The sequence below is a fragment of the Delphinus delphis genome, chromosome 6, assembly GCF_949987515.2.
Source record: "Delphinus delphis chromosome 6, mDelDel1.2, whole genome shotgun sequence".
Classification (NCBI taxonomy): domain Eukaryota; kingdom Metazoa; phylum Chordata; class Mammalia; order Artiodactyla; family Delphinidae; genus Delphinus; species Delphinus delphis.
In genome coordinates this window covers 35,807,747-35,831,822 of record NC_082688.1, presented here as the reverse complement: position 1 = coordinate 35,831,822, position 24,076 = coordinate 35,807,747, and the positions used below count along the sequence as shown (strand labels likewise).

Below are 24,076 nucleotides of genomic sequence, written 5' to 3'. Positions count from 1 at the left end.
CAACTAGTTATACTGCTCAAGACACTATGGAATCTTTGGTGCAAAACTTTTGGCATTTGATGAAGATAAAACCTGAAAACTGTCTCCACTCTGAGCTGACGTGACGTGCCGCACTTGCTTTAATCGACGAAGCAAAGGGCTATGCGGGGTTGGCAGAGCCACAGGAACTGAATCTACCAACGCTAGAGAAAGCCAAGTAGCCCTGTTTTGCGGGTGTGAAAACACCCTGAAACCAGAAAGGGCAGACAACCCCTGATGGCGGAGTCAAATTCGAAATAAACAAGAGTTGAAGCCACCAAGCTGGCAGTACGGGAGAATGTACTATTTTTCCAGGCCCCAAAGTTCAACTGCCCAAGTGTTCCCTGGACATGATCCCTCCTCAACTTGTCCTAAAAGCAGACCTTATCCATGGAAGCCTCCTTTATAAATGGAAGAGGGGGCAGCCAAATGTTTCCCAAAACCTAGGGTAGGAAAAACAGCTCAGAAGATTTCAGTTTCCCTCGGGATTCACTGCCAGGCCAGGAGGGAGGACTGTTCCATATAGCGAAACAGACCATCGCTGTGTAACAGCCTCAGCGATACAAAAACAGGATAAACGATTCGCCTAAAACCTTGCTCAGCTTGTTTCTCCAAACGCTGCCAACATGCCCTTGTGGGTCTAGAAATGGTATCCCCTGCGGTCACAATTGAATGTATACCTCCCAGATCCAGAAGCCCCAGGGGTTATGAATCAGAAATCTGAACAACTACAAAGTTGAAACCCTGACACAGGTTGTGGTATATCCACATTCTAATCCCTACAACCAGGGCTCATTACGTATATGACCAAAAAAAGTGGGGGGAGGGGTCCTTGTAGGTGTGATTAAGTCAAGGATCTTGAAATGGGAAGATTACCCCACATTATCTGGGTGGGCCCTAAATACAGTCACATGTATCCTTACAAGAGAGAGCTTGAGGGAGACTTGATACACACGCACACGCACGCACACACACACACACACACACACACACACAAGTGATGTGAAGATGGGGCAGAGAGTTGCAGATTGGAATGATGTAGCCACAAGCCAAGGAACGCCAGGAGCCCCAAGAAGGTAGCAGAGGAGAGGAACGGGTCTTTCCCTGGGGCCTCCAGAGCGAGGACAGCCCTGCCCACACCTTGATTTTGGCCCAGTGATACCGATTTCAGCCTTCTGGGCTCCAGGACGGTGAGAGAAATTTCTCTTTGTTTTAAGCCACCGAGTTTGTGCTGATTTGTTAAAGCAGCCACAGGAAACTCACATGCAGGTCAATGTGAAATTTCCCTCCCTCCCGCCCTCAGCCAACACTCACAAAAAAGTACCTATTCCGTGTTATGGGCTATGAGGGGTGCAGAGGACGACTAAAGCAGAGGCCTGGCCTCAGTGAGCTCACCTCCTGGTGGCAAAGCTAATTGGTCCACGTGGCATAACAAACAAATGTAAAGCATTGTCCCCAGAGCAGGGCCTCACCAGAGGCATCAGGGGTGGTGATGTTTATGCTCAGCCCTGGAGGGTGAAGCTGGATCCCAACAGGCTGAGGCAGGAGGTGGTCTAAGCCAGAGACACAGAATAAGGAGGGACACTGACCGGCCTGAGAGGCCTGCTGGGGACCAGCGAGCGGTCAGGGCGGGGGACGGGCTGGGAGAGTTGGCCAGAAAGGCAAGTTGAGGCCAGACTATGGTGATGCCTGAGTGACAGGCCCGGGACCTGCTCTGCTGAAAGGTGGGCCGTCTCTGCCTTGGGCCAACTCTGGGCAGTTCCAGCAAAGACCATGCATGCGGGCCAGCACTGCCCCATGAAGCCTTCCAAGAATGAGTTTGGAAATCACTTTGGAGACAGAGTCCCAGAGATGTGATGCTGGTTTGGACACTGAGGAACAGGAACTGAGCACCTGCCTGCTGAGCGTGGAGTCCCAGCCCTGATGCCGGCTCTGAAACTGAAGGAGTGCTGAGCTGCACGAGAAGAGAAAGCAGAAAGAGAAGGAAAAAGGGGAGGAGGGAGACGTGGGGCTCCCCTGCCAAAATGCTTGTCTTCCTTCCTCCTCACTGTGCGCCCTCCCTCTCTGCGGAGTCCCAGGGGACCACACCACCCGGCTGGCCCTGTGGCTGCCCCTGTCCAGCTGCTGCCGGCAGGTTTGGTTAGACTGTACCCTTGTGCCGGCCTGTGATTCCTGCTGCCACTATTAATGGGCATTGGTTCCCGCTGGGGGCTCTGCCAGGCCCCCAGCCGTTTGTATCCTGAGCCTGGTAATTAGAGCTGGGAGAATCCCAGGGGCTGGAGGCCAGGCTCTGTCTGGATAATCTCGGGAAAGTTCAGCTGCTCCTCTGAACTCGGCCTCTTTGGGGTTGGCAGCAGTGAGCCAGCAGGGCCAGCCGGGTGGCGTCTGCTTCACCTGCCAATGTGCTCTCGGGACAGGGCCTGGGGCTGCCGCCTCCCCCTCTGCTATCACTGAAAGCGTGCATTGACAGACTGAACGTACACGATGGCAGAGGACAGGAGTGCTGAACTGGAGGGCAGAAGACCCAGATTCAAGACCTCCTACCACCAAGCTCTGCAGCCTTGGCCAGTTCCCTAACTTCTCTGAGTCTCAGTCTCCTCTGAAACCTCGGGACCCTGCCCACCTCACAAGGTTGTAACACCAAAGGGCTCCTGGGCAAGCACTCTGCACTTGACAAAGGGCCCACAGACGGGAGGGGCCGTTACTGGATAGGCAGGATCCTCCTAAGGCTGCCCTAACTCGCTGAGGGCTGAGAGATGAGTGGGGGTGGAGCGGGGGGCAGGAGGGCGTGTGGCCCACCGCCTCCGCTTGCCCGGAGCATGGTGTCTCCCTGTGCTCTGCCACGGCCCATCCTGGCGGCAGAAAAGGCAAAGGCTTTGCAGGCGTGAACCCGGCAGGCCTCCCCTGCGTTGGCAAGGCCCAGGGCAAGAGTACACACGGAGGCCATTTTCCGTATGTCTCATATTTAAAAGTCATAAATCAAGCTAACAAGCCATTAAATGAAATATGCTCTGTCCTCCTACCTTGTTAAATACATCTTTGGAATAACCTGGAAGGCCAGGAGCGAGTGCAGAATTCTGGGACTCCTGGGCGCCTGCGCCGGGCTCTGGCTACGTGGGGAAAGCCCGCCCAAGCTCTGGTCTGCCTAGATTCCTTTCCCATGCCCAGCCCACTCATCCTCACCCCGGCCTCAAACACAGGTGTGGACGCCCAGCCTTCACGTCCAAGCTCTGTCCACACCGTCCACGAAGAGTCGGTCCTCAGGCCCTGGGGTGCACGCATCTGGGATGTGGGCTGGGAGGAGGCTGGAAGAGGCTTAGGGCTGTTTGGGCAGGACCCCTGGGTGGGCTAGAAGGAGGGCTATGGGCACCAGATGGGCACGTCCCCTTGGCCTGCAGACTCCCCAGTCCATGGGTGGGGGGACACTGCCCCTGCAGTGTGGAGGAGGCTCCAGAGCAGGGGCCCTCCTGCCTGGCCTAAGGGTGGTTCACGCCGGGTCATGGCTTCTAGTCGTGGCTCTGCCTCCTACTTGATGGGTGACTTAGGCACGTCCCAGCCCCTCTCTGACCTTCGGCCAGATCCCGGCCCCCTCCATGTTCAGGCTTCCTGTGTAGCCAGTGAGGGGTATGTGAGCGACAGTCAAGGGCCCCCCTCTCTCTGATGTCCTCAGACGTGCTGCCGCTGGCTGGTCCAGCCCCACTGCCAACCCAGCTGCAGAGAAAGAGGCCGACAGTGCAGACCTCTTCCTCATTTATTCAGGTCCACTTCTCAGAAGCAGAGAGGTCATCTGTGCTGTTTGCGGGGATGCCCCCCGGAACCCCGAACGTCGCCTGCTACAGAGACGCAGACAGTGCAAACTCACCAGGCACCATCCCTGTCAGTGTCGGCGCTGAGTAGCTGCCCTGTCCGGCGGGGGGGACATGCGGAGGGTACCCAGGGAGGGTCGTGCTCGCCAAGTCGCGGCCTGAGGAATCAAAGCAACAAATCACAGGGTGAGCATCTCCACGGCCAGCTGCTCATGTCCACAGCTCCCTGGACATCTGCACATTTGTCACGTCTGGATGCTTAACACCAATGTGCCCCCAGTCCACGTGCATGTGCATGCACGCGCGTGCGTGCGCGCGCGCGCGCGCGCGCACACACACACACACACACACACAGACACACACTTACCCACCCCTCCAGCCGCCCAGGCTCCACTCAGCAGGAAGCAGGGATGGCTCTGCCACACCCCTGGGAAACTGGAGCTCTGACCAGCTCCCCTTGCCCTCCACTCCCCAAGCAGGGCTTGGACTTCTCATCCCACACCTTTTCTTCTGCTGTGCCCTCTGCACACGGCCCAACACTACCCGCCTTCAAAGACCAGCTCAACTGCCTCCCTCCTCCTCTTCCTCGACAGTGGGCGGGGCTCTTCCTGCCTCAGACCCGTATCTGGTCCTCACTGAACTTTTCCTCTTTGGGACTAGAGCTTGTCATTCATTCAGTGATGGTGCAGGACGCACCTCCTGACACCAGACACTGCTGTTCTGGACTGTGGGACATGGAGGTTACGGCCTCAGCCCTCGGGGGCAGACATCCAGTGGGCACATGTCCACCTTGTTGCAGGCTGTCAGCTCCTGAGGGCAGGGGCGACACCTCGTTCAGCACCCAGAACACCTGCCTCCACCACAGGGCTTAGCACCTATAGTAGGTCTTCATGAAAAAATGTGTGAATGAATGCAGCAGCCAAGTGGTCTGCGTTCCAGGCCGTGTGGAAGAAAACCCCAAAGTGGTAGAACTGTGTAAGGGAAGTGCCACTGAGGTCTGCCGCTCAGGGAAAGAGCGGGGCTACAGCTCTTCAAACATTGCCAGTCACACGTATGTACCCAGGTGCTCACGCACAAGACCAACAATCCAGACCCTGGGAGATGGGACTGCGCAGTGATTACCTGCTGAGCTCTGAGGACGAGACCCTACCCTGGTGGGTGGAATCGGCAGTTGCCCCTAAAAGAAAGGGATGCCCCTGCTGTCAGCCATCCTGGGAAATGGGTGGGAAATCAGGTGGCCTTGGGAGGGAGAGAAGGCGGCCTTGGGATGAGGGAGGGAGAGAAGGCAGAACCTTGCCCTCTTCTGGATGTGGACACTGAAGGCCAGAAGAGGTCCAGCGGTGTGGGGGACCAGCCCCTGACCCCGCAGAGCCAGGCTGGGGCCCAGGGGCCTCCCCTAGGGCCCAGTGGGGTGCTGCCAGCAGGACACAAGTACACGACTTTGAGCTCCAGCACCGCTAGCAGGTGGCCAAAGAGGAGGGACCATCTCTGACCAATGCCCCCCAGAGACTCCAAGGCAGCGACCATTTATGAGCCTATAAATGGTCCCCATATGAAAGAACAGCCCTTCTAGTGCCAGTCCCTCAAAGACTGTCCAGCCAGCGCCCAGAGGCTGCCTCATTTCACAGGTTCTGCTTGTCTTCCAGACCCTTACAGAGCACAAGGCAGCTGCTCGACAGCAGGCCCCCTGCCCCCGCCCTCTGCTCAGCACCTCCCTGGCTTTGGACTGGGCATCTGGCTTGTGACAAGCATGGCTCGTGTCTCTTCACATGCGGCATTGCTGCAGCACAGCAGGTGCCCCAAGGTTTACCTCCTGGAGTCCTGATTGCCCCCCGAACTGCACGTGACTCCCCATGAGAGCTGAGATCAGACAGAAAAGTGGGGTTGACAGAACTGACCACACTTACATGGTGATTTCAAGAGGCTTTCCCCCGCCCCGCCCCCCCGCATCCCCTCCCTCTTCTGACCCAGCAACCACAGCCCTCCACGGCAGCTCCTTTCCGCACAGAGTCTAAGCTCCAGGATCAAGTCTTTGCACCCCACAGCTGGAATGGCGGAGGCCTACAAACGTTTAAGTGGATGAAAGGCCCTGCTAGAGAAGCAGGAACTCTCTGGAGGCCATAATACTCCCCTCCATCTGGGGTCAAGGGCTCGCAGAGCTCTTCTTGACCGACCCCTGTGCCATTTTGCAGACGAAAACCCTGAGGCCCACGGCAGGGAGAGGGGAGCAACTGGCCCATGTTTCCTAACATCAGCCCAGGAGCCACCTCTATCTTAAGCAGCATCCTGTTGGGGGTTGGGGGAGCACCCAGGCCCAACACAGTCTTCTCCACACTTGCTACAGAGATTTGGTGACCCAAGGGCCACTGAAAAGATGTCTCAGGAGGTAGAGTGAGCACAAGTGTCAGAATACTCGGTGCAAGATCGTGGTGCCAGGGGCCAGACTGTGAAACGAGTAGAGAGAGCGCAGGCTGGGGCTGTTCTAATGCGTCGGCTTCCCTACCAACCCGTGCAGCAACCGCTCGGCCCCGGCCCCAGACTCAAACCACAAACACTTACATAGAAATTGTAAACACCAGGCTCTGTTCTCAGCCTTTTAAATCATCAACTCATTTAACCCTCAACAACCCCATGAGGTAAGGTACCGATACTTTCCCCACTTTATAGGATAATGAGACGGAGAAAGGTCAAGTAATTTGTCCAAGGTTGCACAGTAAGGGCCAGGGTCTGAACCCAAGCAATCCAGTGGCAAAGACCATGTGTTTAGCCAGTCCACTCCACTGCCTTGCACAGGTACCTGGCTGTGCTTCTGTCCACCCGACTCTCAGCTGGGACAGCAGGCTGAGCCCTGCCTTCAGGCCACAGTGTCACCATGGCTTACTGGCTCCCTCGTGCAGAAGGAAATTCAACTACACGGTTTTTGTGATATATGTGTTGAGGTGGGAGCCAGGACCACACCAGCAGGAGGCCAGATCTGCCTCCTGAAAGATGCAGGCATTATCCTGATAGGAGGCTGCCTGGTGCAGGGGGGCTCCTGGGGCCAAGCCCCACGAGGTCCACATCCCACCTGTCTGCCTGAAATGGATAAGAGGCTCCTGAGAAGGGAAGGGACTTGCCCACGACACTCTACTGATTTGAGGCAAGGCTGGGACTGGAATCCAGCTCTCCTGTCTCCTGGGATTTGGTTCTTTCTTCAACAGGGGCTGTCCTTTTGGTCACATCTGAACCTCAACGGTTTCTGCCACTGTTATATATGCTTTAAAACCCTGATCCCAAAAGCAGAAATGCAGTGCCTCACCAAAGCACTCAACTCAGGAAGCTAGATAAAAAAGCAATAAAATGAACCTAAGGAAAGGAGGAGGAAGGAATCGATAAAGAAAAGCAGAAAATAATGAATTTGGAACCAGAAAAGCAGACACAATAATAAATATACACAATAATAAATAATAAATACAACCAAGAGTTGTTCTTTGAAAAGACCAATAAGATAGACAAACCTAGGGCAAGATTCAAAAAAGAAGACACAAATATCAAGATAAGGAATGAGGAGAAGATACAACCAGAGATATGGAAGAGACGATATTTTAAAAACATAAGAAAACGTGTGGACGCTCTAGCTATTAAATGTGGAAATCTCGTCAAAAGGGACAACAGTCTAGGAAAACATGAATTAGCAAAACTAACTCAAGAAGAGGTAGAAAATATGAACAGCCCAATCGTCTTAGAAAAAATAGAAAAAGTTGTTTAAAATTATTTTTTAAAATAAGGTGCCTCACCCATTTAGCTTCTTGGGCAAGTTTGTTTTTGTTTTTGGCAAGTTCTTTTAAACCTTCAAGGAACACATACTTCTATTATTAAGCTGATCCGGGATGCATAAAACTAAGAAAATCTTCATTTTGCCAAGCTAGCAAAATGATCCTGATTTAAAAACTGAACAAAGGTGCACAGAAATGAAAATTAATGGCTAGTCTCACAATTTATTAATATGCATGCAAAAAAACCCTACTATCTCACTGATGAAGCAACATATAGAGAGAATAGTACACATGACCAAATAAGGTTTATGCCAGGTATGCCAGGGCGCTTCAATATTAAAGCATTCATTGGGAATTCATATTAATATATCAAAAGAGGAAAACCATAAGATTATATCAAAGCTGTGGAAAAGGCATTGGCTAAAATTAAAGAACACTTACAGCTCGATAATAAAAAGACAAACAACTCAGTGTAAAAATGGGCAAAGGATCTGAATACACATTCATCTAAAGAAGATATACAAAAATGGCCAATTCGCTATCAGGGAAATGCAAATCAAAACCACAATGAAACACCACTTTGTACCCATTAGAATGGCTATAATCAAAAAGACAGATTTTTGACAGCATTGGGAAAGATGTGGAAAATTGGAACCCTTATACACTGCTGGTGGGAATATAAAATGGTGCAGCCACTTCAGAAAAGTCTGGAAGTTCCGCAAAAAGTTAAACATAGCGTTACCATGTGACCCAGTAATTCACTCCAAGAGAAACAAAAACATATGTCCACACAAAACATGTACACGTATGCTTAAAGCAGCATTATTCATAGTAGCCAAAAAGTGGAAACTATTCGAATATCCATCAACTGATGAATGGATAAAGAAAACATGGTGTGTCCATACAATGGAATATTTGGCAATAAAAAGGAATGAAGTACTGATACATGCTACAACATGGATGACCTTGAAATCATCATGCTAAGTGAAAGAAGCCAGCCACAAAAGACTACATATTGTATGATTCTATTAACATAAAATGTCCAGAATAGGCAAATCTATGGAGACAAAAAGTAGATTAGTGGTTGCCTTAGTCTGGGGGTGGGAAATAGGGAGAAGGGAGGAACTGCTAATGGATATGAGGTCTTTTTTTTTGAGGGGGGGGTGCAATGTTCTAAAATTGGTCATGGTGATGGTTGCATGACTTTGTGAGTGCACTAAAAATCATTGAGTTGTACACCTCATATGGGTGCATTGTGTGAAGTATATCTCAATAGCACTGTTATTTTTTATTCTTGCCATCTATCATCAGCATAATCTTGAAAAAGAAAAAGTCATTTGACACCAAAAATGTAGGAAGGACATAATATTAAACTGTTTCTGAAGCCAAATAAAATTATCTTTAAGGAAAAAATATTCAATAAAAGAAAAAATTGATAAATTGGATTACTTAATAAAACAGACCAAAAACCTCTTGCCTGGTAAAAACAAAATAAGCAAGGTCAAATGATAAATGGCAGACTGGAAGAAATTATTTGCAGCGTATACCGTAGATAAACGGCCACTATCCTGATATATCAAGAGCACATAAGAATCAAAGGGAAAAGAACAAAAGTCCCGTAGAAAAATGGCCAAAATTCGTGAACACAAAACTCACCAAAAAAAAAAAAAAAAATATATATATATATATATATGTAAAATGACAAACAAATTGAAAAGACGTTCAGTTTACTCATAATACTAGAAATGCAAATTAAATGCAAAATTGTACAACCCCATGTGGAGGGGGATTTGGCAACACCTAACAAAACTGCACAAGCGTTTACCCTTCCAACAGGCAATCTCACTTCTAGGGATTTACCCTGAACATACATACGCCTTCAGCAATACACAAATGCATACACACAGGTTAGTCACTGCAGCACTATTTGTAACTACAAATTACTGGAAACGATCTAAAGGCCCAAGCCTAGAGAACTGGGTGAATAAACTGTGGTGCGCACACACACTGGGGTGCCGTGCAGCTGTGCAGAAGATCGAGGAGCTGGAGGGCTGTGCCTGGCACGGGTGATGGAAGCCAGGAACTGAACCCTGGTTGCCCCGCGCCTTTGCAGCAGGTTGCTGTCCTCCACACAATCCCAGGTCAGAACCCTTAGGGAACTTCAAGTTCAGGTTCCAAATGACTAACTTTGGAAAACCACAGAGGGATGATGGTAGGGAAGGGACAAAAGTAGCCTCTTGGCCCTGGAGGTGCGTGAGTTTGGAATGCTCAAAATACAAACGAGTGAAGGGGAGAAGACGCAGGGCTGGCTTAGCCACAGCTGACACTGGTGGAGGAAGTGGCCTCTGGAGGCCAGACCCATCCCGAGGGAGGAGACACTCAAGCCAGCGCAGAGGGTGTCAGGCTCCAGGGGGCAGGAAGCCACCTTCACCTGCTCAACTTTCCTACAGGCCCCCAGTTGCCTCCAGAGTCAAATCTGGACTCCTGGGACGGGCAGGGGGTGTGGAATTTGGAATCACACAGGTCTGGGTGCAAACTTAGCACCACCACTTCCCAGCTGTGTGACCTTTGGAAAGTAATACAATCATCTGAGCTTCAGTCTTCCTTTTGTAATCGGAAACAGAGCATATTTATTGGGAGCAAAACAATGCGGTGCTTGCTGCGACAGTATTAAAACGTGTCCGCAAAACATGTCTTCTTTGCTAGCCTTCTCGTAGAGGGAAGGGGTCTATGTCCCCTTGCCTTGAATCTGGGCCACTTTGGTGACTAGTCAACCAACAGAGCAACAACTTCCTTAGAGGTTCCCATGAGCCAGGCCCTGGGCCAGTACTTCACATGCCTTATCTCAGTCAACACTCACAACAACCCCAGAATGTGGGTGCTATTATTTTCCCCACTCTACAGATGAGGAAATGAAGGCCTCAAGCAGTTGATGTGCCCAAGGTCGTACAGCTGATAATCGTGATCGTTAACTTTTTTGCAGCACTTACTATATGCCAGGCACTGTTCTAACACTAGGCAGCATTCCAAACACTGTTCACTGTGTTTCGTAGATATTAACCCATTTAATCCTCAGAAACTCTGTTAGGTAAGTCCTACTATTATCCCCATTTTACAGACGTGGAACTAAAACACAAAGAGGTTAGGTACCTGCACAAGGTCTCACAGCTAGTAAGAAATGGAGCCATATCCAAACTTAGGCATTCTGGCACCAGATTCCTCACACTCCCCCAGTGCACTGGGCACTTGTCCTTTTCCTGCCCATAAACTGGAGGTCCCCAGACAGAAAGAGCTGCTCACATCCCTCCCTTCCCTGCACTGGCCGGGCACACAGTAGGTGCTCAGAAAACGTCTGCCAAGGTGAAATTAATCAAAAGACATTGATTCTCCCGTCTGAAAGAAACTTCGGTTCCCACCTCATCAACATCTCAGAAAGCCCTTCATCATGAACTCCACAAGATAACTAGCCCTGATTTATCTGTTTTTTTGTTTGGATGCAACTTTTTCTTTTTCATACAGGCCATTTCTAGGTAGGCTCTCCCTATGTACACTAATGGGGGGAAATCTGAATCCAATTAACTTCAAATTTAGCTCATAATGAACTTATCTCATTTTGCTACCAGCTCCATTCTCATCGTGTGGCAGTAATTAACCACTGGGGGTTGTCACTCCCAGACACATGACATGGAGATCCTCCCATCCCCTCACTTCAAACCCTTACAGAATTCATTACCCTGACAGTGTGCAAACCCTTCATTTTGAATACCGCAGGGCACCAACCAAACTCCCCCTCTATCTGCCTGACTGTGTGTGTGAGCGAGAGAAAGAAGAAGGCAAGCCACTGAGAAGGCATGAATTATTGTGAACAAGATGGGAGCAGGATGCTGGTGATGGTTCAATGGCCAGAGAGGGTCTGCCAGCCTTGACATCCCTGGGTTGGAGGTTCTGCCCAGAGGAGGGGAGTCTCCACCCACAAAGCCCAAGCTCTAAGGGAATATGGCGGAGCTGGTTGGGGAAGGCAAAGTCCCTCCAAACTGGCGATCATATCCACTGGGGACTCTTCATGCCCAGGAAGCCTGCACACCCCAGGCCGGGGCAATGGTGACTTGCTGTGTGACCTCAGGTAAGTTCTGCCACCTCTCTGGGCCTTAGTTTTCCCATCAGAACACTCAAGCAGTGGGAACAGATGGCCTCTGAGGGATTTTTCTGCTCCAACATCCTATAGGTCAGAGGCCTCATTTTACCCCTGTGTTGTTGGAAATGGAGGCCGGGCCAGCTGCTATAGAGATGGAAGTTCCTGCCCGCCTAGCCTCAGCACTCCTGCCTAAAGCATCAGGTACCCTGGGGCCCCTGGATTAAATCCTAGTGAAAGGAGGGTAAGCATCAGTCTTGTTTCTGTCTTCAGGAAAGGAACTTACGGCAGGAGATGGGGGCCGTCGACCTGCACTTTATTGCCACGGCCCCCTCACCAAATGTCCACAAGGGCGACCAGGCACCTGGCCCGGAAAGCAGCTCCTACTCGGCTGTGGCTAGTTTTCAGAAGAAGCTGGTTTCATTTCATTTGGGAATCGCCTGTCTACATGAATGTTGACTCAAATCCAGTTTCTAATATGTACACTGAGGGCCAAAGAAAACTTATCTGAAGCCCATGTTTAGCCCTCAGACGGCCAATTCTCAGCCCTTCCTATCCTCAAAGCTCTCGAATCCTGTCTGAACCTCCCCACACCATCACCCCCACCAGCTTCACCAGCTGCCAGGCCTTTCAAGGACATGAGCCCTGCCTGGGTGTAGGTAACTACGAAAGAGTAACCACCGTGCCGGGCAGAACAGGCCAGGGGATGGAGGAAAAGCACTGCAGGAGGCGACTGCTGAGAAACTGGGGCACAACCACAGCCAGCTCCCTGGGGCCATCCTAACCTCCTGCCATCTTCCTTGTTTCTGGGGGCGGCGGGGACAGCCCCAGCCTCCCAGCCATGCCAGCTTCCAAGACACCCGTTCTCCCTCAAGCCCAGTCAGTCCCCAAGCCCCTCCTGACTCTCCATTGCCTCGGTGCCCTCTCCTCCCTGGCCCGACCTGCCAGGTCAGGCTGTTCTTCCCTTCACTCTGTTTCCTGGCAACCTCCCCTCAGCCCCCTGCCCTGTCCCTGCCCTACCGTCTGTCTGGATGGCCTGTCAAGGCTGCTCTTCCAGAGCCCCGGCATCCAGCCACCAAACCGCTCAGCTCACCCTGAAGGACAGCTTGGAATCGCGCAGGAACTCAGTGAGGGCTCCAAAGCCAACACTTCTGATTCTATCTTCGTTCAATAATTTAACCAGAACTGCAGACACTTCTACTTCTACAACATTTTCTCAGAAAACACTTCCTCAGAGTCACAGAACCATGAGAAAGCCTTTTGCATGTAAAGAAACATTATGAAAACTTAAAAAGAAAAGGTCATAAAGGTGGGAAGCATAGCCTTTCAATGTCACGGGGCACTATTTAACAGGCACACCCAAGGATCATACTTCTAAGAGAATATACCTGTGTTTGATGATTCTTTACTGTTTGATTAGAACCTAGAAATAGGGAAGTTACACATTAATGTGTAGATTTCTATCAAGTAGAAAAGATAACCCCAAAGGTTTGGGTTTATTGCCCTGTAGGGCATTAACCAATTTTGTATCTAATCTAGCAATTTTATTCCAACATTTAAAAAAAATGCCTTTCTCCATGGACAATATAAACCCTGTTCCTCAAATGTTCTTGGAACCACTTTTTTTTTTTTTTTTTTTTTGCGGTACGTGGGCCTCTTACTCTTGTGGCGTCTCCCGTTGCGGAGCACAGGCTCCGGACGCTCAGGCTCCGGACGCTCAGGCTCAGCGGCCATGGCTCACGGGCCCAGCCACTCTGCGGCATGTGGGATCTTCCCGGACCGGGACATGAACCTGTGTCCCCTGCACCGGCAGGCGGACTCTCAACCACTGCACCACCAGGGAAGCCCTCTTGGAACCACTTTTATCTTTTTATAGGTTCGCTCATTAATACGAGTTGAGTAAAATCTTCATGTGTTCATTCTCTATTTGTACATGAGCTATGTTCTTAATTTTTAAAAAATTATACATTGACACTCGTTATAGGAAAAAGCCAACAAACCGTGAGTGAGATGAGTTGAAGATTTTCAACCAACACCAAAGCAGGTGACAGTAAACAATTGCCACCGTAGGAGAGGGAGAGACGAACAACCCAACACCCAGGATCTGGGAAGGGGATTAATCCTGCTGCACAAACCCCCGGCGTGTGTGTACACGAAGTGCGTATGCCACCAGGCTCATTCTTTCCAGCTGGCGTTTGAAATGTGTGACAGTTTGAACAGGGGCTGCTCCGGAGTCTCCCTTTGTTCAGAACTGCCACAAGCAAAGGGTGTGTGAGCTGGGGAGTGCAGGGGGAGTGTTTCACCTAGAGGGGAAAGGCTGGCAATGAGGGAGTAGCCCAATTGCCTGCACACAATGACGTGCTAATTGCAGAGGGGCCTATCCAGTCATTAAAGCAGACCTGGCCCCGGCTCCTAATGACAGGTTTATCAGCCATTAGTTTAGGCGGTGTTATTTACTTAGAAAGAATAACCCTCAATTTCTTTCCCCCAAATTACTTAATCCCCACTTTCAACTAATTCTGATTAGCCCTCCTCTAATTGCCCTGGCTAAAGATCTAATCTGGATGTGTCCAGCAGGGAAGACAACTCTGAGAATTCCTCAGGGCTCTGTTTACTTTGCAGCCTCAAGCCTCCCCATTCCTTCATTCCAACCGACCTCATCTGCTCCCCGGGAATCACTGGGAACTTCCGGACTCCAACAACTGTGTTTCAATTTCAAGAAAATGTTTGAATTTCATCTGCCTGGCATTTTAGAGCAGATACTGGGGCTCAGTCAATATTTCCATGTACATTTATGACATGATCTGCCTCAACTAGCAACTGTTGATCCAACGTAATAAACCAACAAAGGCAGGGTTCTAGTGAATAAGACTGCAAAGTGGCTCTGCCGCGCTCATGGTTCCGGGCATCCCTGCCAGGACAGGTGCTGCTGCAGGGAGAGGCAGAAGCCAGTATTTACAGCAAGAGGACAGCAAGGGCCACTGTGGGCTAGCTCAGGTCTTCACTCATTCATTTGTTCACTCATTCATTCATGCATTATCTGATCCCTACTGAGTTCTAGCACCAGAGGACCTGGAGATGATAATAACAGTAATAATAATAATAATATCCACAACAATAACAATGATTGTTTATTCAGCTCTTACCATGCACCAGGCACCATTCGAAGTGCTTGTATGTATGATCTCATTTAAGCGTCACAGCCACCCTGGGAGATATAAACCTTTATAATCCCTAATTTGCAGATAAGATGGTGGCACTTGGAGGCAAACTGAGGCCAACTGATGCCAGAGTCCATACCTTTACCACCCCCCTCCCCTCATGATTCTTCTTCAATAGGTGAATTGCAAAAAACAAAACACACCTCCTTTTGACCTGCAATTCTACTTCTAGGACTTTACCTACGGAAACACACAGAAAAGTACACCAAGGTTTACATTTAATGGGAAGGAAGGAGGGCAGGTGGGGAGGGAGGGAGACAATCCAAGTGTCTATCATAATGGCTGGATTAAATAAATTATGATACTTCCGTGTGATGGAATACTGCACACTTCTGAAAAACAATAAGGCAGATTTGAGTGTGCAGACTGTGAAAAGAGCTCCAATATACATTATTGAGTGAATAAAGCAAAGTGCAGAAGAGCACTGTGCACAGTGTGATTTTATTTGTGCCAGTAAAAAGTGGATAAATCTATCTGCTGATAGATGCATAAACATGTTACTGAAAGTATACACAAGACACGGTTAACTTTGGGGTGAGCGATTACGGATGGGAGGGCTGAGGTTGGGGAAAGGAGAACTATTTTTCATTTTATATTTTTCTGTATGGTTTAAATATTTAACCACATGCATGTATTACTTTTTATTCAAAATGAACTTTCTGATTTAAAATTAACTTTTTCTTAAGAATCAGACACTGTCTGTGCCCCAAGGGGCTCACTGACGGTCTTGAAGGGGAGGTAATAATGAATCTAGGATGCACAAAGGGCATACTCCCCACCCTCCCCGCTGCTCCCACCTCAGCAGCTCCTGGGCCAGAGCTGTCATGGTGGGAACTCCTTGCTTTCAAGGACAGCATCACGATGCCAGAAGCATCTTGGCCAAGTCACAGATCCACAGCTTATGGTCCCACCAGGCCTCCCCCACGCCAGCAACCAGCCCTGCACGGACAGAAAATGCAGTGATGTCCCGCCCATCCAAAATACGCCATCAGGGAACCTCAGTTCTGACAATCTGGCTGTGAGTAGCCAAAAGGTGGGCACAAAGCCTGTCCCTAGAGCCCCCCTGGGCACCAGCTCTGGCAGGCCGGGTCCTCATCTGCACACAGTTCCAACGAGCTCAGTGGCTTGGTTTCCCAGCTGCCAGCAGATTGAAAACAGCAAAATAAGAGGGAGAGAGACTTATAGAGCCAGGCAAACTGATGTTAGGAGAAGTGACAGGTGAGCAGCAAGGATGGAGACGGGAAAACAATATAATCCGACATAAGAAGCCCAAACCTCAACAGTCTGGGGTGCTTGGCGGAGGGCAAGCTGCCTGCTTACAGACCTCCAGAGCCTTCGCCACTGCAGCGGTCGAGGTTCAGGGATGCTGGTTCACGGAGATGAACCTGGGTGCTGTCATTGGAGGAGGGTGAACTTCTGTCTCTCCAGCATGATTATGTGCATCTCTTATCTGAGAAACTGATATGACAAACCAGTGTTTTGAAAGTTGGCTTGGGACCTATATAATCATACGTAGCAGATGGATGGGCTTCCCTGGTGGCGCAGTGGTTGAGAGTCCGCCTGCTGATGCAGGGGACACGGGTTCGTGCCCCGGTCCGGGAGGATCCCACATGCCGCGGAGCGGCTGCGCCCGTAAGCTATGGCCGCTGAGCCTGCGCATCCGGAGCCTGTGCTCCGCAGCAGGAGAGGCCACAACAGTGAGAGGCCCGCGTACCGCAAAAAAAAAAAAAAAAAAAAAAAAGTAGCAGATGGAGAAAAGCCCAATTGTCCATCTCAGTCCAGGATGGGTCCTTGGAGAACCCTTGTACGGTGCATGGCAATGGAAAAGACCACCAGGAGATACGACTGCTGATGGAAACCCTCCTCACCTCCACTCCTGGTTATGGTATGCACCCACCCAAGCTGGCTGGAGGATATTGAAAATGTATTCTTGCCTCCCAATGTCTCGGAACCATGGAGTCCCATGGCTGGACTGAAACTTGGAGGTGTCCCAGTCCCCCCGCCACCCTGACTCAGGGCTGACAACATTCTCATCACGTTTACCCACCCCAGGCTGCTAATGCAGAACACACTTCCCAAATCTAATGGTTGGGAGTCTCTTCCTTCCCAAGAATTGGTTTATACATAAACTAGATGATTACTAAATGGAAAGTGGAATGAATAAGTAAATACACAGAAATCAACGAGTTCCCCTGAGGTGACCTTCTAGATTGGGGGACTTTAAATCTTTGTAAAAGGGCACAGTGTGGCATGGTAATTAGGGACAAAGGCCACAGCCTGGCAGTCTCAATTCAGACCCTGGGTCCACCCTCGTCGGCTGTGTGATCTTCAGCAAGTTGCTTAGCCTCTCTGTGTCCGTTTTCTCATCTGTACATGAAGATTTGCCTCATCGTGTTGCTGCGTGGATTAAGTTAACAAATGCATGTAAAGCCCCCAGCACAGAGCAAACACTCAATGGTGCCACCATAGCTCCATAGCTCACCCAAAAGCACAGCCAGATCAGTGTTTGAAAGTGTGGCTCTGCTCTCCTCAAGCCATTGTCAGAACTGCAATGGCTCCCCACTGCCAACCCAGCAAAGACCACACCGTTAGCTAAAAACACAAGCCCACCCGGAGCCCAAATCCCAGTCCTGATTCCTACCCGCCGTGTGACCTGGGGCAAGTGATCCAGCCTCCCTTTCCTCACACGTGTAAGGAAGCAGGAAGGCTCCACAACAGTTCCTCCCTGGTGGGGTGATTGTGCGTGAGGCGAGTGCCTGGCTTGAGCCCCTCACTGCCCACTCCCTACGCAAGCGCATTGCCCTTTCGGGCCGCCTGTCTTCCTTTGTGCCCCATAAATCATTTGAAGAACGAAATGTGAAAGACGGTAAGTGAAGAAGGAAGCCATACTCTACACGAAGGTGGAAAGTCTCAGAAAGCTCACCCACCCACCGCTGGGTGTCCCCGCCGTGCAGCTGAATGCACGTACGATGGCTGGAGCTCTGCTGAGCTCTATTTGCCAGGTACTCTTCTACGTGCTTTATGCGCCTTGTCTCATTTAATCATCAAAACAATCCTACAAGGTAGAAGTTATTATTATTGCTGTTGCTGATACTGAGAGGATGAGCCTAGCAGTTACGCGCACCAGCTCTGGGAGCAGACTACTGGATTCAATTCCCAGCTCTGCTCCTGACTAGTTGTTTTGTAATCTTCGGCAAGATTTCACCTCAGTTTCCTCATCTATAAAATGGGGCTAATAATAACACCACCTCCTTAGAGTGTTTAAAAGGATGAAAGAGGGGCTTCCCTGGTGGCGCAGTGGTTAAGAATCTGTCTGCCAATGCAGCGGACACGGGTTCGAGCCCTGGTCCAGGAAGATCCCACATGTCGTGGAGCAACTAAGCCCATGCACCACAACTACTGAGCCTGCACTCTAGAGCAGGCGACCCACAACTACTGAGCCCATGCGCCACAACTACTGAAGCCCTCACACTTAGAGCCCATGTTCCACAACAAGAGAAGTCACTGCAATGAGAAGCCCGTGCACCACAATGAAGAGCAGCCCCTGCTCACCGCAACTAGAGAAAGCCCGCGCGCAGCAACGAAGACCCGACGCAGCCAAAAGTAGTAAAAAAAAAAAAAAAAAAAAAAAAAAAAGGATGAAAGAGTTACTACAGGTGAGGCCCTTAGAAAGGTGCCTGGCCCATGTAAGTGCTCCCAGCTACGCTTGTAATTCCGTCCAGTATTTAGAGGAAGCCACTGAAGCTGAGAGGGGTTAAGTAACTTGCCCGAGGTTGCACAGGCAGGGCTGTGGGGCAGGATTAGAAGCCAGGCAGCCTGTGCTCTTAACCACCAAGCTCCAAATCTAGGGTGGGTTTGAAATGAAGTCAAGCATGGTGGGAAGCACCTACTGGACCTTTCCAGCTAAAGGGTGAGCTCAGGGCTTGAGGACCGAGTGTAAAAGCCCTGGACTGGGAGTCAGAACGCCCTCCACGTCCTACTGGGCCTTCAGGCAGATCCTCCCCTCTCTGAACATTCTCATCTGTGAACCCAGGGTCCCGATCCCAGGCCACCCACCTGGGAGGAGATCAGACAATGGTAGAGACCTGAGGAATGTGTATTATCAGGTTCTCAGCCTCCTTCCACGTCGGGCTGACAGCCCATTTATTTTAAGAAATAGTCAATAGGTACATGTCGAAGTCAGAAAAGCCTCAGATAGGCTTCTGATCTCTTGAAAAGGGACCAAGGCCTGTCACAAATCCTAAATCAGTGCCTTGGCCCATCCACTTCTGGTCTAGAGGGTAACAGGCTGGTGGATGTCACGAGATATGGGCCCAGAACCAACAGAGCCGAACCAGATGACACCCTCTCCCTCCAATTGTTTCCCCAAACCACACAGCAAGATTGGAAACCACCACAGAGGGGGCCCACACGAGACACAGGCTGGGCAGGTGTGCTGCTTGCCGTGGAAAACCAAGCCCACCCCGCAGAGGCACCTCCCAGGGTACACGGCAAGTTAATGTGCTGCAGAGAACATGCATTAAATTGTGCCGCTGGCCTGCGCCGCAGGCTGCTGAAGCACCAGCCCAGCCCTCCCCAGCCCTCCCCAGCACTCCCCTCCCAGAGAGGCCGAGTCAGGTGCCGGGGCTTCTGAGAAGCCCAGCGTAGCTTGGGCTCTTCTTTGCAAGCCATTGCCAGTTCCGGGATTGCCCGTGCCCTGCCCCTCTCCTGGGCCATCAGGAGACCCAAATGGGATCACAGAAGTGAGAGTGCTTCGTGCAACACGGAACAGGCCCTACTGAGCAGGGGCATCACGTGGGGACAAGTGCACGAGTCCATCGAGCCTGGGTTCAATTTGCCAGTTATTCACCATCTCAGTGACCACAGCTGGGGAAACGAGGCTCAGAGAGGCTCAGAGTAGCAAAGATCCCACATGCAGCAAAGAGCAGCCCTGAGATTCAGTTCCTGTAATCGGACTGCAGGCTTCCTGGAGGCGGCAGGACTGGAACTGGGTCTCAGTGGGTAAGGTTCCTCCAGGGGGATCGGGAACAGGGCTCGGGCTGAGTCAGGGCCGGTGGGCAGTACTGGTGGGTCCCGTCATGCCAGTGAATGAGCCTCGAGGGGCAGCGTGCTTGGGACTGGTCTGAGTCTCCTCAGGCACAGGCAGAAGTTGGGGTGAGGTGGGTGGGCATCTGGGGTGTAAGGTAGGAGGATCAGGTCCCAGATGTGGCCCTGAGAGCGAGGCTGAGAAGAGAACGCACACGCTGTGTGAGTAGCCTTCACACTGTCTTGAAAGCCACTTTGGAACTGGAGAGCACCAGAGCCCAAAGGACACGGAAGGTCGACCAGGCAGGGGTTCCAGCTGTGTTCCCTGGGGCTTCCTGGGGCACCTCGGGGGGCCTCTGGGATGGCCACCCTCTCAGCCACTGAACCTCAATTCTGACTGTTTACATAAAGGCTTCCCAGGAAGATTTCATCTGAACAAAAGTTTTCTTGACAAAAACGAAAACAAAACAAAACAGAAATAAAATACTTAATTGATGGAAAATCACTAATTGCCTATATACTGCAGGTGAATGAAGAAGCCCCTTTGAGGGCGAGGCCTTTCCCAGACTGCCTCACACAGTAGGCCCAGGCCCTCCGGCTCCCACAGCCCCCGATCCAAACAGGTGCGGGCACTGGCAAACAAGCCAGGCTCCTGCCCATTTGTATCTAAACCTGCCGTGCGATTTGTGTGTGTGCGCGTGTGTGCGTGTGTGCGATTTTTGTCACATCTCTATGTTTATTGAACCTGCCGGACAGGACCAGGTAGGGGAACACACACAAGAATCAGACTTCCCAGAATGTGCCACTGGCTTCTTCCCTCTGTGCTACCAACAAATGACTGCACTTCCGTGAGCCTCGCTTTCCAAATCCACAGAATGGGGATATACCCTTTGCCCTGCCTCCCAGGGTTCCTGGGCTTTGGACATGGAGGAAGGAGAGATGGAGGAAATGAGAATGACAGGGAGGAAGAAGCCAGAGCCCCTTCTGGTGAAAAAATGGAAACATTCAAACATACAACCCAATGTGGCACCAGCTTGAGTTTTAAAGTCCGGAGGGCCGGTGTTTGCTGCCCCCGGCAACCAAGAACTATTTATGTGGTCTCAGCAGGTTCCCTAATTTCTGCCACTCAGTTTCCTTGTCTACAAAATGGGATATAATACCCATTTCACAGGTTTATTTGAGGTCTAAACCAGGTCATCGTGGAGCTTGGACTCATGGCCAGCACGTGGTCGAAGGCCTCTCCCATCCCCTCCTGCCCAGGCCCCAGGACCCAGGTTCCCCTCCCATCACGAGCTCCTTCTGCTTCGGCCGTCCCCACCAAAATGAACCTCGCCATGCAGGAGGGCTGGGAGAATTAAAACGCGCAATCACACAGCTTCTTGACGGGAAATGCTTTAGAAATTTTCGGCTCCATTTACTTCTCAATCTAATTTTGTCCTCGGGTGCACATTAGGAGCGAGATGGGATCTCATGTGGTTTGCCTGCGCTCCACACACCAGCAGGAGGCAGCCCGCGTGTCTCCACTGTCTTGAGTGGCATAATGAGGGTGCCCCTGACCAAGAAGTCCCGTCCTGGACACCCTGGCACCCACGGCCCAGCCTCTCCCACCGGTGCCCCTGGGTGGGCGTTGGGGGAGGTATCACCAAGTCACAGCCCCTGCGCATCCACGGCCAGCTCAGGCCCCAGCACAGACGCCTGTCACCACCCGCCCCTCAACTGTCTCCCTGCCTGGCTCCAGCCTCCTCCAGGACCCCAGTCCCTCTGCAGACGGACCCTGCACTCCTCACCCCCACCACCCCAGCATCAAGTCCAGACTCCTCGCTGTCCTCCATTCCTGCTGGAGGAGTGGAGCCTCCCGCTCCCCAGCCCCGGCTCCAGTCCCAAATGGCTTGCTTTCCCCCAGCCGCCTCCAAACCTCAGCAATGTTGCCGCTCTGCCTTGGCAGCTCTGGGCAAACACCACCCACGTCACCTCCTGCGGAAAACCTTCTCAGATGCCCCGCCCCGCCCTGCCCTGCCCACCCATTAGTCCTCTCAGAACCCTTGTGCGCGCTCCACGTCACAGCGCTCATCAGGCTGCCCAGGATGGCTGTCCGTAGAAGACACAAGACTGAACCCTTCCAGGGCAGGGACGGTGTCCCACTCATTCATCTGTTTTCCCGTGGAGGTGGCGTGGTGCTCAGCTGGGGCCAAAGAAATGCTTGCTGGTTCATTCATTCATTCAGAAAACCTTTCCAAGCCTTTCTTCTAGGCCAAGCCCTATGTCAGGTACTGGGAGTCTGTGTCCTTAAGAACAGGAAGCTTTCTCTTTGAGACCAACGGGTGATAACTTTCCATCATGCCCACTGGAGAAAAGCCGCCAGCCAAAGCTCAGTTCTAGCAAAGGGAAGTGCCTCTAGCCAACCCCAGAATTCCCTGGGGCTGGGACTGGGCCACTGGGTCCTTGCGTCTTCCCTCTCCCTTACTCTTTAGTCCAGTTACTCAGCAAGAGTCATCAAATCCTGGAGAAACAGCCCAACCCCACCTCCAGGCTCCAGGGCCCACTGCAGCTTCTCTCTAGCGCTTTCCTGGTGACCAGTACAGTCACTTCCCCCACTCTTTGGGTGCTTTCTGACCTGTGTGCAGACGTCCTTGGGTCTGAATTTAACGATGCCTCAAATCCTATGGAAGGGGTTGACTGTAGTCAATAAATGACTCAAAGAACAAGACCCTCCTAACCGCCAAAGCCATGGTGCTTCTCAGTCTTGCTAGCTTGGATCTCTTTGCTTGCTCCCTAATTCTTCAAACATCTTTGGCCACCTCACACCATTGAACACCCTTCTTTTGTTTTTTGGGTTTTTTTAATACATTTTATCACAGTCTTTTTTTTCTATTAAATTTATTTATTTTATTTATTTTATTTTTGGCTGTGTTGGGTCTTCCTTGCTGCGTGCGGGCTTTTCTCTAGTTGGGTCAACGGGGGGCTACTCTTCGTTGCGGTGCGCGGGTTTCTCATTGCAGTGGCTTCTCTTGTTGCAGAGCACGGGCTCTAGGCACGCGGGCTTCAGTAGTTGTGGCACTTGGGCTCAGTAGTTGTGGCTCGCGGGCTCTAGAGCACAGGCTCAGTAGCTGTGACACACGGGGTTAGTTGCTCCGTGGCATGTGGCATCTTCCCGGACCACGGCTCGAACCCGTGTCCCCTGCATTGGCAGGCGGATTCGTAACCACTGCACCACCAGGGAAGCCCCCTTCTTTTGTTTTGGGAATTTTCCACCTTAAGAGTTTAGGCTCCTCACAGCAGAAGTCAGGAGCTTGACCTCCCAGCCTCCCTTGCAGCTGGAGCACAGGCGCCATCCTGGCTCCGTCAAGTAGACACACGTGTGTGAGTCGTTAGTCTAGAGGCAAGTGACGCAGAGACGTAGGTGCCTGTGAGATAGAGGTTCTACTGGTGACACCTGGTGTCCAGTGACAGCGACGTGAGCTGAGGGCTCTGTGTCCACAGGCCAAGGTGTGGCGTTTCCACAAGACCAGTTCTGTGCTGTTTCAGGTGTGGTTCAGGTGTGGTTCCTGGCTGTGAAGCCTCCAAGCCTGGTTCTGTGGGCCTCTTGAGAGTCTTAAGTTCTACTTAAGCAGCCAGAGAGAATTCTGTTGTTCCCACCTCAGGGCTGTGACGGCTCTAGGCTCCCAGATGGAGCGCATTCATGGTCTGCTTTGTTCTTCACCAACCACCTCTTCCCAGACTTCTCCATGGCCTCTTCTCTCTAGCCATCCTTGTTCTCCGGTTCCTTCCTAGAGCTCTGCTGCTCTCAGGCCTTTCTATCTACGCATCTTCACTAGGTGACCCATCTCCTCCATGCCCATGACTTCCAAATTGGTATCGCCAGCCCTAACCCTTCCTCCATCACCCTCTGGACGTTTCCACCTGGGCGTCCCTGGGCCACCAGAAAATATCCAAACCAGCTCTTCTTCCTGTCATCTTTGTCTCAGCTGGTGGCTCCATTATCCACCCAGTCCCCCAAACTCCAACCAGGGGAGCCATCCTTGACTTCCGTGTCTCACCTATCCCCTACATCTGACGATCGCCAATTCTACCCCTCAGAATTTTTCCTCCATACTCATATCCAATGCCTCGGTGCAGGTC

At 51.3% G+C, this 24,076-nt stretch overlaps 1 protein-coding gene across 1 annotated transcript in view; it reads right to left on the bottom strand.

The window, feature by feature from the left end:
* Positions 1–24,076, bottom strand: part of PAX5 (paired box 5) — a 165,481-nt gene that overhangs the window by 39,051 nt on the left and 102,354 nt on the right. Inside the window, exon 6 of the mRNA XM_060013382.2 lies at positions 3,881–3,982. Coding sequence (XP_059869365.2) covers positions 3,881–3,982 — 102 coding nt within the window. The remainder of the gene's footprint in view (positions 1–3,880; positions 3,983–24,076) is intronic.